At 37.7% G+C, this 13,808-nt stretch overlaps 1 protein-coding gene across 5 annotated transcripts in view; it reads right to left on the bottom strand.

Moving 5' to 3' along the window:
* ubr3 (ubiquitin protein ligase E3 component n-recognin 3) overlaps nt 1–13,808 on the bottom strand; it is a 40,443-nt gene that overhangs the window by 18,185 nt on the left and 8,450 nt on the right. For 3 of the 5 annotated variants that reach the window (XR_006248470.1, XM_043229567.1, XM_043229565.1), the window contains exons 13-25: nt 13,549–13,638; nt 12,855–12,983; nt 11,691–11,743; nt 11,482–11,615; nt 11,186–11,271; nt 10,107–10,248; nt 9,419–9,515; nt 7,537–7,678; nt 7,310–7,414; nt 5,779–5,973; nt 5,661–5,693; nt 3,216–3,661; nt 1,482–1,570 (exon numbers count right to left, since the gene is read on the bottom strand). Coding sequence is in view for 4 of the 5 variants with exons in the window: in XM_043229567.1 (XP_043085502.1) it covers nt 1,482–1,570; nt 3,216–3,661; nt 5,661–5,693; nt 5,779–5,973; nt 7,310–7,414; nt 7,537–7,678; nt 9,419–9,515; nt 10,107–10,248; nt 11,186–11,271; nt 11,482–11,615; nt 11,691–11,743; nt 12,855–12,983; nt 13,549–13,638 (1,741 nt within the window). In the remaining variant the exon portion in view is untranslated. The remainder of the gene's footprint in view (nt 1–1,481; nt 1,571–3,215; nt 3,662–5,660; nt 5,694–5,778; nt 5,974–7,309; nt 7,415–7,536; nt 7,679–9,418; nt 9,516–10,106; nt 10,249–11,185; nt 11,272–11,481; nt 11,616–11,690; nt 11,744–12,854; nt 12,984–13,548; nt 13,639–13,808) is intronic. The other 2 variants (XM_043229566.1, XM_043229568.1) reach the window with 1 other exon arrangement.

A 13,808-nucleotide genomic window follows, 5' to 3' on the forward strand; every position in this document is an offset into this window, starting at 1 on the left:
ATATATATATATTTTTAAATGTTTTCACATTTGCATAACTTAAATAGGCAAATTGTGCTTTGTCTAGTTTTTAATAAAAAAAAAAAAAAAAATCAATTACAATTAAATAATATTATATTTTCTTTAAAAACGTTAGAAAATATTACAGACCCCAATTGGAACACTATGTATAAGTTTTTTTAATAAATGTATTAGTAGAACTGTTATCATCATCATCATCATCATCATGCTTTTATTATTTTATTTTAAAAATGCATGAAAATGTTACCGATCAGCTGAAGAGTAACAATGTTTGTTTTTAATGATTTGGACTATATGTGATCACGTCATTGTCCGAAACTATGTATTGCAATTTATCTAAGGTGACTTAAATTTGTCTCTTATTTCATTGGTTCCACATTGTTTGCCGTTTCTTACTTTACCTAAACTTTTTATTTGTTTTATTTGACATGAAGGTTTATGTCGTGCAAGATACTTATTTTGCCAATAAACTTATGTTTCTTGTTTATTTCTATTTCCTAGGTGTTTAGTTATTTAATTCGCAGCTAATTTGAAAGTGAAAGTATTTAAAAGCTAAAAAAACCCAATGATACCAGTATTATCGTTCCTAGTTCCTCAGGTCATAATCCAAGGACCACATTAGTAGCTACTATCTAGAAAGAGATTTTTGTAAAACATCCCATATGCAGTACATTTTTCATATGATGTTGGCTGCACCTAGACATTATAGCAAGACTTATATTAAACCTTCATCACTCATGTCTTAAACACAGCACCACTGTATTCTCTTTTGACTCGGGGACCGGAACACAGCAGAAGTGCCCTCAAGCACAACAGTATGGCCCCTGAGAATCACACACACACACACACACACACACACACACACAAGGCTGTGTTAAAAAGACCTGAGGGAGTGTGAAGGGCAAAATGGGAGTCACCTTCCTTCACAGAATAAGATTACAGCCCACAGCCTCATTTTAGAGGACGTGGTAAACTTAGAAGTCCTTGATGGCTATGTGCAAAACTGTAGCAATGGACTGTAAATAGTTAATAACACTACACTAAACTAAATAGAGATGTGCTTTTCGACAACTGCTCATACATGAAGCAACAATATTCCTTATATTGAAACATCAAACCAGTATCATAATGCATCACTAGTCAATATGCATAATGCAGTCAATTATATTCCTTCAATGCAAAAAGAAATCTCATTTAAATGCCCCCCCACGTACGAGTTGGGTTTTGCACATCCCAGATACATACAGAACAACGGCCGCAGACAGACTCCAAGATAAGGTGGAAACGGAGTTAAAAACGCACCGATTAAAAATGTATGCCGTGTCTTCGGTTCAGACACGCGTCAGAAGGAAAATCAAAATAAACATGAAACTGATCATCTGCTAATTAACCGCTGGAGACGCTCATCAGACGCGTTTAATAAAGGTCGGCAAACAGCTCCAGCTCGCGTTCAAGCTCACCAACATCCATGGCAGTCTCCATGAAGCTCTTCTGCCTGGAGGCAAACTCCGCCAGCAGCTTCTGCTGTCTCTCCCTGGCCCTTTGACGCCTGCACATGTCAAAACACAAATGATTCGCGTCATTATGAACTGTTAATTACGAAATGTCCATTTTCAAAGGCTATGAATGACGGGTTATAACCAAATGGTTTTGAAATGTTGATGTGCGATGATAATCTGACTACATTCAATGACTGTATTTGATCATAGGATTAAAAAAAACAAAAAAACATGCATATATTCGCTCTGAGTCAATCATTAAGTCCAGTGAAAAGGCTTATTAGTAAGGGATGGACCAAACGAAATTCTGGATGGTAAATAGTAATTTTCATTTCTTGTTATTTCACGATTGCAAATGTGATGGAAAGGGTTCACAAACAAACCCAATCCATCAATCTCATAGCATTATTTATGCAATTTAAAAGCATTCGTGCCACCTTTTTTTTTGTCTTTTTTTTTAAAAATGCAACTTCAGATGCAGCTTCTGAAAACTGTTATGGGCATAAAAATTACATGCTGAAGCGAAACATTTCTTTCTAAAGATACTTCTCATTACGGCTATTCAAAACTAATTTAGCATGCAACTTTCTAGGGTTTTTCCATCCCAAATTGCTGTGATTTATCAACAGTTAATTGGATTTAATGTCAACACATCGTGCAATTAATTAGACTGAAAACTTAAATAATACGACAGCCCTAATAAATGATCAAATACATTTTATAAAGCTGGTGGTCAAACACTTCTATAAACAGTGAAAAAAAAGGATGTCCTGATGCAAGTTTGTGCCAATATTGATGTCTAAAATGTAAATTTGCAAAATAATATCTACTTAAGTGTATTCTACATTGTAAGCAAACTAAAATCAAATCAGACTCAAATCTCTTTTGTGACCTTGGACCACAAAACCATGTTTGATGGACCCAAAATAAATACACCTGTCACCCCTACAGAAAACCTTTGGTCATTGAAGAAAAGCTTGTATAATTCTTTACCTCAGAAAAAAAGTGCACTTATGCTCATATTGTTTGACAGCATAGATTAAAACCTGGTTAAAAACCTTGATTAAAGGCCCCGAATAGACTTCAAACTAAATCAAGGAACCAAAATTACGCCAAGATCGTTTAGGCATTTCAGATCGGCTCATCAAAGCCAACTTTTGGGGGACCATTGGTCTGAAGCATCAGATGAAAGTTTTCCAAAGCCATGAAAAGAATGAAAGGAAAGGCAGCAAGCAAATATTACACCATACTGCTGTGCTTCTTTTTATTTTACATGAATCTACACCCCACCTCCAACAGCACGGGGGTGTCTGAATGTTCAGAAAAAACGTATACTGTTGCTCGAGCTTTTTCGAACTTCTTTTTGTCCTCAAATGAAGAGCGAAAAAAGTTAGTTTGAAGTATATCGGGGCCTTAAATGAGAGCATTGCGTCATTGTCAATCTGTCTTCTTTGTGATTTGGAAGGGAGGAACAGACACTTTATAGAGGGGCATAAACTAATACAGACAGTAATGACACGCTTCAAGAGTTTCCAGCTGACAATGTCAGGGACAAACAAATGAGCGGTGTCGTCTAATACTGCTCTATGGTAACCTCAAAGAGGTGCATGCTATAGCTGGTGGATAAAAAGCATGCGTAATTATTTTGAGTAAAGGTTCAATTTTGGGTGGAAATTAAACGGGGAGCACACACACCTCTCTTCCTTGTCCATGCTCTTCTTATCTCCGGGACTGTTCTTCTTGGGCGGTATGGGAGGACAGACTTTCCCACAGATTTCCTGTAGGCACCTCTTGCTGTGCCGACTACGGGCGGCAGCTTTGGCCAGGATCCGTTCGATGGCCGTTAACCCATCTCCGTGCGAGTGATGAGCCGGATCCACCTCGGCCAACGAGCTCAGAGACAGAGAGTTCTGCTTGGCGGACAGTTTCTGGTGCAGCTTGACCAGCAGAGACAGCATGCTCTCGCGGATCTCCAGGATCTCGGTCACCAGCTGCGGAGGCGAGCCGGGCGGCAGCCAGCGAGAGGACGAGGACTTGGGCCGCACTGCCTGACTGGCCTCGTGGTTACTGCGGTTTATGATCTCCTGGAACTTTCTTCTGCGCTCCGCCACAAGACTGAACACCTGAGCCTCGCGCAGGTTCTGAGGAGAAAACCACAGACAGAAAATGACTAGGCAGAATGAAACTAGACGTATAACACCCATGCTTGCGTAGAAGAAATTAGTTTGGCCATGGTCACTCACAGCAAGAACTTTACATGCTATTGTTAAAATTCAATCTTCACCACTAGGTGCTGCTTTTGGAGCGATAAAGCTATACAAACAGCACCGTGCTCACAAACACTGCTTTATCTCAGGCCTTACGGGCATGACGAGTGGAAAATGAGACCAATCGCAAAGAAGGGGTTTGGAAAAATGCTCAATATTTGGGAGTCATTGAGCAAATAAAGGTAAAAATAAATGCATATTAGAAGACAAAAAAGTGTTTTTGATCTTGCATGCATGTCAGCCTGTTGTTAGGGACTTCCAAAACCAATATTACTTTACATTACCCATAATAGGGGCATTAAAGGGACTAGCGCTTTTATAAAATATATAATACAGACAGATTGTGGATAGCTAGGGTGCATTAGCATGTTTTATCATCATTTATACTGTATAACTCTTGAACGGTATTTTAACAATAAAGCTGAGTGTTTGCTGAAGTCCCATAAGGCAAATTCATGACCTGAAATTTGGATTTGGCTTTCTGAACCATCAACCAGCCCCAGAGGAACAATTTAGGAAAATATATTAGACACGTGACATTTGCTGCCCAACGAGGGAAACAGAAAGACAGGATAAACGATCACAGAAAGTGAAATACACAAAGGTGAAGCTCAAAGGTAGACCTGACACCGGTCATAAAAACAGACCTGCTTTAATTGTATTCATTTCTGATTGACGTTCGGCAGAACATATCCTGGAATCGACGTTAAAGGACAATTCCTGTGTGTACTAACCCTTATGGACCGTGTCAGGCGTCCATAGTGTGTTCAATTTGCATGCTGGTCTCACTGAAGTGGATGAATATTTAACCGCTGACCACTGAGCTCAAGACTCATTATTTCACTATACATCACTTAAAACGCATGCAGTTAAAGAGAACTTCCTCTCATCTCAAGCTAGAACATTCTGTGAACACGTCAAACAAACCAGGCAGGAGAAAACAACGCAGAAATAATAATAATAATAATAATAATAATAATTCACACACAAAGAAAACTAAAGGTACCTCAAGGCACATTACGACCAGTGCTCTATTTCCTGTGCATTTATTTTTAATTGGGTCAAATGGCATTATATTTATTTTGTGTGTCTGGATCTGGATCTTCAAAAGAACCGAAGAAATCTTTTTAAATGACGAACGCAATGTTTAATTGTCAGATCAAATCTACACAAGACAAATGAGAATTCTGCTTTGCTACCACATTAATAAATTGGATCTTAATGCATATTAAAATAGAAATGTTATTCATAAATTGTAATATTATTTAGCTTTTTTCCCCCTGTACTTTGGATCAAATAAATGCAGTACTTATCCCAAACTTTTGAAAAGTAGTGTTCCTAGTTACTTGGCAAAACTTTTTTTTTAAAGCAGCGAAGCAGTCATGTTTCAAAAAAATTAATTTCAAGCATTTGATCCTGACAACTGTATTATACATTACTAAAAAAAAAAGGGTAATCAAATGAATTTTTTTTCTGGGTAATCAATTGAAAGATGAGTTTATAAAAGTTTTAAAACATCATCCATCAGATGTTCACAGTCGTGCATTAAAATTATTGTTTACATCACTTGATATTTTTAATTATCCAAAGTTTATTGCAAACACAACTTACACTGCATTTCTAAAATCTTTGCACATCAACGTTTTCATAACCTCAGACAAGCTTATTTGTCACAGACCCACTAACTTGTGTCAGCAGAATTATTGGAAATAATAAATGACAAGAAAGGAGCGACTGGTCTATAAATATATTTGAAAATCATGTCTACCAAACAAAACGAGTGCAGTCTTCCTAATTTAAACCATTGCTTATCCAAAACTGAACTTCAGAAATCATTTCACACCACTTTAAAATCTTTCCTAAATCCTTCTACCTCTCTCCAATTTCCCGTCAGTCTTCTGGAGCTCTGTAAAATGAGAGTGAAGTCAAATACTAAACTCAAAAGCACGCAGAGATGGGTGACCCTTCAGACCAGAGGGTGTCTGGCTCACCTGTCCGAAGGTGCTGCTCTCAGAGCTGGTGCTGGGTGGAGTTTCTCGCTCTCTCTCCCTCTCCCTCTTCCTCTCCACCTCAGGTGCCGTCTCTGGCACTCGAACCCGCACAAAGTTGATGACGTGATGGAGGTTAGACAGCAGACTGGTGCCCGGGAACCAGCTGTCATGGCAGTGTTCCTCGATAGAGGGCTCCTACGACAGAGCGAGGAGAAAAGACAGACATATCAGCAAGACAGACAAAACAACAACAACAGCCTGGAGTCCTTATCTTAAGCTTGTGCTTTCAGCTGCCACAAATGATCAAGTCAGAAGCTGTTCGGTTCTGGACCAGCACAGATTTAATAAGTTAAGCGCCAATGGAGTAATTACGGTGTGTTGGTTTGATTTGAGCGTGTTGCGACGATGCTTCGTTTCCACGGAAACTGCAACCAAGTCAGTATAAAGTCAATGCTAAGAATTCTTCGTAAACGCATTATACGTTTTAGAAATGCTTTGCTTAAACACGTTACAAAGATTGGGAACTATATAATAACTTAATGGTGGAGTGACACCGTTAATCGGTTTTTCACTATTTTTCGTGATCTGGATATTTTGGGCAGGTCAAAATCAAAGCTCGTTGGAGCCGGCGAGCACTAGCCCTCCAGCAAACTATAAAAGCTGCGTTAGACTTGAAGCAGACATCAGTACAGTAAGAGCTATAGAGAGCAGATGCTCATTATGCTTCGAATCGCTCTCGCGGTACTTTGATGTCAGACATCGATCGTTCTGAGCAGTGCTGCTTCAGGTCTAACACGCACTTAATAACTGGAGCGCATTAGCATCAGCGGTCCATCTGTTCAATCAAGATTTTGATACCTTAGTTTATTTGCTAATCATTTTTTTGCGTTCAAATTTTAGCATTCGCATTTTTCAGCGGCGTGACAAACTCAGAACACACATTTAATATCGACTCTACACAGACTTTGAAGCTGGATAAATTGGGTAATTTTCAGTCATTTTTTTCTATAAAAAATTATTCTGCTGTACTTGATTGTAGGCAACTGTTTGTAATAGAGATCGACCGATTAATCGGCACCGATAATTGTCTGCTGGAAGAGCAAAAATGCTAATCTTTATATTTTTGTTGTTTTGAATCATCAGGTGTCAGGTGTAGAAGCAAATAAAGCATATTTATTCATGTTTGTTTTTTTTTTTTTACTGTTTTTAAATAATGTAGAACTATTGCCCCCGATTTAGCTAAAGCTTAAGCTTTAAAAAAGAAAAAGACATGTTCATAAAAATGACTGTCCTAACTGACCTATGGCCTAATCCTGGCTTAGTCTAAGCCCTGTCTGTTTTCATCCAGTATCTATCTTAAAAACTATTGGTTGATTACCCGGCTAATGCGGTCCCAGCTGACTATACTGCATATCAACACTGCTATAAAATAATATCATAATGAGCTGCAATCTGTACATCAAAAATTGTCAAAACTATTTAGCAGCAGCTAAATATTTAAATTTAAAAAATTTAATTAATAATAAATTACTTCTTCCACTTTGTCATCCTGGATCTGATTATCAAGTCCAAGTTCTATCAGGTATAGCACCATACACAACACATGTTCAGACATGTTCTGATGATCCATCCAGATCTGAAACGCAAACATAAAAACAGTTAACAGAGGTGAAAAGACATTGACTTCTACTAGATGACCAGACATCTACAACTGAAATGCTAAATAAAAAGCATGTTTTATTCTATGATAAATCTCACCTTGTAAAGCAATGTAAAGATGACAATATGTAGGGTTTTGCAGTGCAGAAGGCGCACCAGTCCTTTATAGCAGGGGTGCAGAGGGGTCCTCTCCTTATAGGGCGGCCAGGGGTTCCCCGTATGAACGCCAGACTGTTTCAAACTACAAAAGACAAAAAGTGCTTATTAGATGATTAATAAACAACCCAAATGGCTTTAGCATAGTTACCATACTAATATAAAAAAAGCCAAATCTGCATTCACATTCCATTATTTGTGACTCTGGACCACAAAACCAGCCATAAGTGCCAATGTTTCAAAATCTGAGATGCAACTATTTGAAAATCTGGAATCTGAGGTTGAAAAAAAAAAAAAAAAAAAGAGAAAGTATTGTGAAAACAGCCTTTCAAGTTGTCCAAAAAAATGTTTATTTCATTAATTTTTTTATAATATATATATATATATATATATATATACACACACACACACACACACACACATATATAAATTACAAAATGTATTCATGGTGCATTCAACCTGATCTTTACATAACATCCTATGATTTTTGGCATAAAACCAATCATTTTTACCTATACAATGTATTTTTTTTTTACACATACACCCCCAGTGACTTAAAACCTGTTTTGGGGTCACATATGGAAAAGGGTGGCCAGTAAATTACAAACACTGGGAATTTGGGTTTTGAAACCAAACTGGAGTTTAAATCACGTTACAATGCACATCTGATATAACGGAGGTACAGCCACAGAAGCCACGAATGCATCTGATAAAATGCAAACACACAACAACCGCAAACAAAAACGTATGCTTGAGAAAAACTGATCAGACTTGAACACAGCTGCCCTGCTTTAAAAGACACCACAGACCCCATTAGCATTGAAATGAACAAGGGATATACAATATTTAGTCCTCTTGACAGGTAATCCATCATCCAGCGGCCGGACACGAGCACAACCGAAACATATTCACAAACCGACACGGCCAATGTCACATACAGCACGTCCCGCTGAAAACCACTTATAGTACATGACGTCTCTCTTTCCGACACTTTACGGATTTCACGTTGATCTTGCAGCTATTGCAGAACTATCATTTAACCAGGCCGCTGAATTTACAGAGACCAGAATACGCTTTTAATGTCAAGATGACCGAAAAAATAACTTCTATTTCTTTAAGGCCATGCATGCTATTGGTCACCAGGGGTTTATACAAGAGTACAAATGAGTAGTTAGTATTAGGGTTGGATACCTTATACATTTTTAGCAGTACCGGTACCTTTTTTCTTATTTTATCCATCAAAAAAAAGAAGAAAAAAGGCTGTGGTTGGAAAGGGAATCCGCATTGGAGGTGTGATGTATTGATTCTCCGTGACATGACTAATCGGGAAAACCCATTTCAGGTGTAAGTTCCTCCACGAACGCCTTCCTCAAAACAAGAAAAGTAGTGACCCTGAAGATAATTCCCTCTATCACAGAGCGACCCTCAAACACAAGGTCAACAGCACACAAAATCGAGCAATTTGCGGCTCCACGGGGGAGTTTTTTCTTTTTCTCGGTTTGGTTTCAGGATGATCAATGAGAGCTTCCACCTCAGACTCGATGCTTTTTGGTTTTTTAACCAGCATTACTATATTAAACTAGTCAAAGGCTCTCATTTCTGCCTTTGCAACTGCCAACGATAGTCCATTTACCTACTCGCAGGGAAAAAATTAATAAATAAATTCGCATACATGTTGTATAAACCACACCATTTGCATGCATTCATAAACTACACCTTAAGAATCTCGATTTGTGAAAAAAAGAATTGAAACTGACGGCGCATGGCGTTTAAATGATAAAGCGAACGTTAAAATGAGGAGGTCTGGAGGAGTTCAGAGACTCACAATGCTGCGTATCGATCCATGGCCGACTGCACGTCTCTGCGGTACACCGTGCGCAGGATCACCATTATGGGGTCAAACTCTTTCTCCCAGACTTCCGCTGGAAAACACACACACACACACACACACACACACAAACAGTTTTGAAACAGCCTCAGTGTGCCACCATGTGGCAAGAGCTGAGCAATGAACTTAATGACCATTACAGCCATAAGCACACTTTAAAAAAAGTTTTAAAAAGATGAGCAGAACAAGTATAAACTCTAACACTATAATTCTTCATCACATTTTTGAATGAACAGATCAACCATGAAATATCCTGTCATTAGTCCGTGAGCAGCCTGTAAAATACATAAAATGTGTGATATTGGGGAAAAAAAAAAACTGCTATATTTTTGACATCGCAGGAATAAATTACATTTTAAAATATATAATACTGTAATAAAATGTTAATTGAAATTGTAATCATTTTATTAATTTTGATCAAATGAATGCATACTTTGCAGAATTTTTTTTATCTTAAATACATAATTAGAACTGAATTTTAAGAAGTACAGAAATCTGTTTGGTCAGGTTCTGAAACAATTAACAAAAGCAAAGGCAACCACTGCTAGAGGAGCAGAGGCTTCGGCCCTAAAGCAGAGAAGTCTCGCTGCCATCCGCAGGTACTCGGAGGTTTGTGTGGGGTCACCTTTAGGCGTGTACATGCCCTGCTGCATGGACCCTCCAGGCTCAAACACCGGGGCTTTAAAATCAGCTACAGCAGACAGCATCTCCTCAAAACTACAGCTGCCCGGCACCACACCGCTCTTAGGGTTCGGGTTCTCTGGGATCTACAGCTACAGTCAAGGACGAGCATCAGACTACAACCGACGTGATCAAAATATTTGATTTAAGCTCAAACAGAGATTATTCTCTGCAATGCGATTAATATTAAACAGTTTAAGTAAGGCCCGCGTGGATGTGGTCATCCACCGTCCCCCGCCATTTAGAAAACACTTTTTGTTTTAATTTATAAAACGCCACTTTCACATGTGAAAATCAACAACAGCACATATTTCGGATCTTAAGCAGGGTTTAAGCAAAAAAAAAAAACAGTAAGTGTAAAACTGCTTTAAATTGTTCCCAAAATGTTTTGTTTAATTTAATTACAATTTAGTTTTTCCTGATCTTTTCCCCAATTTACAGAAGAAATCTACTAAAATGTCATTCAGTGTAACAATTCTGCCGGGCATATTTAAAGCATTTATTTATTAATTATATGGAAGATTTTTTGAACTAGTTTCAAACCAATAAAATTTAATGTTCCCATATTTTTATTTTAATACATTTTAACATGTAGAAGTCAGCATTTTATTTACATTTATACATAAATATTGATATAGATAAAAAAACAGAATATTGTTACACTGAACGAAAACGTAACATTATTTCAACCAAATGTATACATTTTATTCTCAAAAAACGTAAAAGTAGACACTAATTACATTTAATGTGCTTTCTATGGACATAAAATTCATAATAATATATTTCTTTTGACGTGGCCGTCTTTGACCCACATACACGAACAGTTATATCGAAATTGTAGAATTAAAGTGCCTCTTTTTGGAATGGGTTAAAGAATTTCACTTTTTTCAAAGAAAACAAAAAGATCATTTGAATCTCATGATACAAAACCCGTGCACAACTTGACAAGATGTACTAACGCTTGCAAAAGCACAAAGCAGGGAATACTTATCGAACAGTGTTTTTTTTCTGGTGAAAGGATACAAGATCTAGCAGGGAACTGTGGGTACGATCATTCATACACAACTGCGACACCATCTCCGCTCTCAAAATCTCATCGTCAGACATTCCTGCAATGACACACAAAGAGAGAAAGACGCGAGTCAATACCTCCATCTCCGTTTCTTTTAATTCAGTAAGAACGCGCTTTCAGAACGCAGGTGTGAGTCCCATTGAGTTTAATCTCTCTTCTTTATAACCACACTGTGTGTGAATGCAACTATGATTCACTGATCAGAAGTGATATTTTATTCCGTGATGTCATGTCTGAAGACGCGCACCTAGGTGTATCCTGAGACTGCACAGAATGACCAGGAAGGTCAGCGCTCCCTCCAGCATGGGTCTCTCCTGCTCCGAGTCCAGCACTGCGTTCTGATGCTGAGACGCCATCGTCAGCAAATCCACCACCTTGAACCTGAGGCAAACACAGAGCTTTCAGGAGCCATCCACCAGTGAGAACACGCAAACCGAGAGAGAAACGTTCTCGCACCTCTCAAACACGGACGAAATGAAGTAATCTGGATCCAGTCTAGATGCACACACCTGAAGAACAAAAACAGACCGAAATCTAAATACGGTTTAAAGTGGCAGCCGTTAAAGGAATAGTTCACCCACATTTTAGTAGTTACATGTTGTATCAACTCATGAACATTTATAAGGACAGTTTTAAGTTGTGGTATAATATTTACTTATTTGTGGTAACAGTATGATCTTTTGTAACACGATGAACACCATCCATCCACTTAAGTTACAATGGATTATTTTTAGTTATAATGCATCATAAGTCTCATATCTTGCCATTTTACTTATGCATTTAAACTCTTTCTCAACAGACATACAGAGTATAGGATACTTAGCTTTCTACTAATACACTTAGGTTTATATAATAAACAATGCATTTTTTTCAATTGAAAGTAATATTTAGCTCACATTAGTCTCAATATTAGCCTCACAGGAAACACTCAAATAACACTCAGCACCTAACCAATCACAAGATGTTGTAAGGTACTGTGCAGGTCTAAAATTATAATGAACTATATCACATCTTGACATTAAGTAGATTTTTTTTGGTGTTCATTGTGTGTTATAAATAATCATACTCAAAGGTTATAATCACAAATAGGTACATGTATTATAACTGTTTTTCTAATTATTCATGAGATGATATAACACATTGTAAAGTTTTTTTATAATGCATTATGCAGTCAGTATAATGCCTTAAGAATACCCTTATAATGCATTATAAAATAAAAAAGTGTTACCAAGTGTTTTTCGTTTTTCTGGGTGAATTATTCCTTTAAACATCATTCAGGAAACATCAATCACTTCAATTAGCCAGTAATGTTTAGAAAAACCATAACGACTGCCTTAACCTTTAATGAATGATTTAATTATGAAAATGAAAGCAAGAAAGATTAATGTAAGAAATATTCCAACTTTTTTCTTAAGCCATGAAAATGGAAATATAAAGAAATACGGTCTAAAAAAAATGAAAAAAGACCTCAGTTTTGGTGCTGTAAGTGACACACAGATCTTTGAAATTGTTCTATAAAACCAAGGTTTCTGGATGTGACCAAGGTTTCTGGATTTCCCCGGATGAACAACTATTTCAGCGCAGTAGTGTTGGGTGAGCGAGTGAGTGTCAACAGCTTACCTGCAGGAGGTAGATGTCTGGGTCAATCATGGAGTTACAGAAGTGAGACTGGACATACGTCATGGCCTGACCTTTAATCTGCAGCCCATTTCTCACCCACATGTTACTATGGATCTCAGACAGACTAGCCTGCAGAAACACACACGGATCAGCACACGGGTCCTGTCTACTTCTCATACACTGTGGCATTAGCTCCATAACACTGTCACATGACATCAAGTCACATGCCAGAAGCGAAACATGAGGCATCAGTGAAGATTTATGCCAAACGGCTGGAGCATTACACAACACAAGCCTCGCGTATGGCTGGAACATTTTAGCACCTAGATCCAAATCAAAAGAACTCTGTTACAGCATAAATAGAACTCATATCTCTGGGGAGTTATAATTCATTGGATTTTCTTTCTTCATCTAAAAATACCTTTTCGCGTTTCACATTTTCTGCAGAGTTCTTCTTTTTTGTGGCAGAAATCATTCGGATATTAAGTAAAGATCAAGTTCCATAAAGACATTTAGTACATTTTGAGATATTTGTAATATGGACAGCACTGGTAAACTGACAACCATAAGAATATGTCTGATCTTGACGCGAGGGTGAATGAACGCTGACAAGCAAGCTACTGATTAATTACACACAATCAGATGCTCATTTTTACACAGTTTTATTCTTAATCTCACCTTCATTATGTATTACCTGTATTTGAAGAGGGTGAACCATGATCTTCATAAGCATCTCCTGATCAGGAAGCAAACTGTCTAAATCTAGACCTTGACACTTCACTCCCTGCAAAACAGTTTACAATCATCAAAAAAAGGCATCAAACAGGACGAACTTCTGGACCCTATTTAAAATCCGACTCTTAAGCAGCTCTTCCCTGAGAGTAAAAGATCAATACATCATTGATTAACCGCCACTGATTTTTTTTTAATGACTCCTGCACAGTTTAACAAGTG

The sequence above is a fragment of the Puntigrus tetrazona genome, unplaced genomic scaffold (assembly GCF_018831695.1).
Source record: "Puntigrus tetrazona isolate hp1 unplaced genomic scaffold, ASM1883169v1 S000000008, whole genome shotgun sequence".
Taxonomy (NCBI): Eukaryota; Metazoa; Chordata; class Actinopteri; order Cypriniformes; family Cyprinidae; genus Puntigrus; species Puntigrus tetrazona.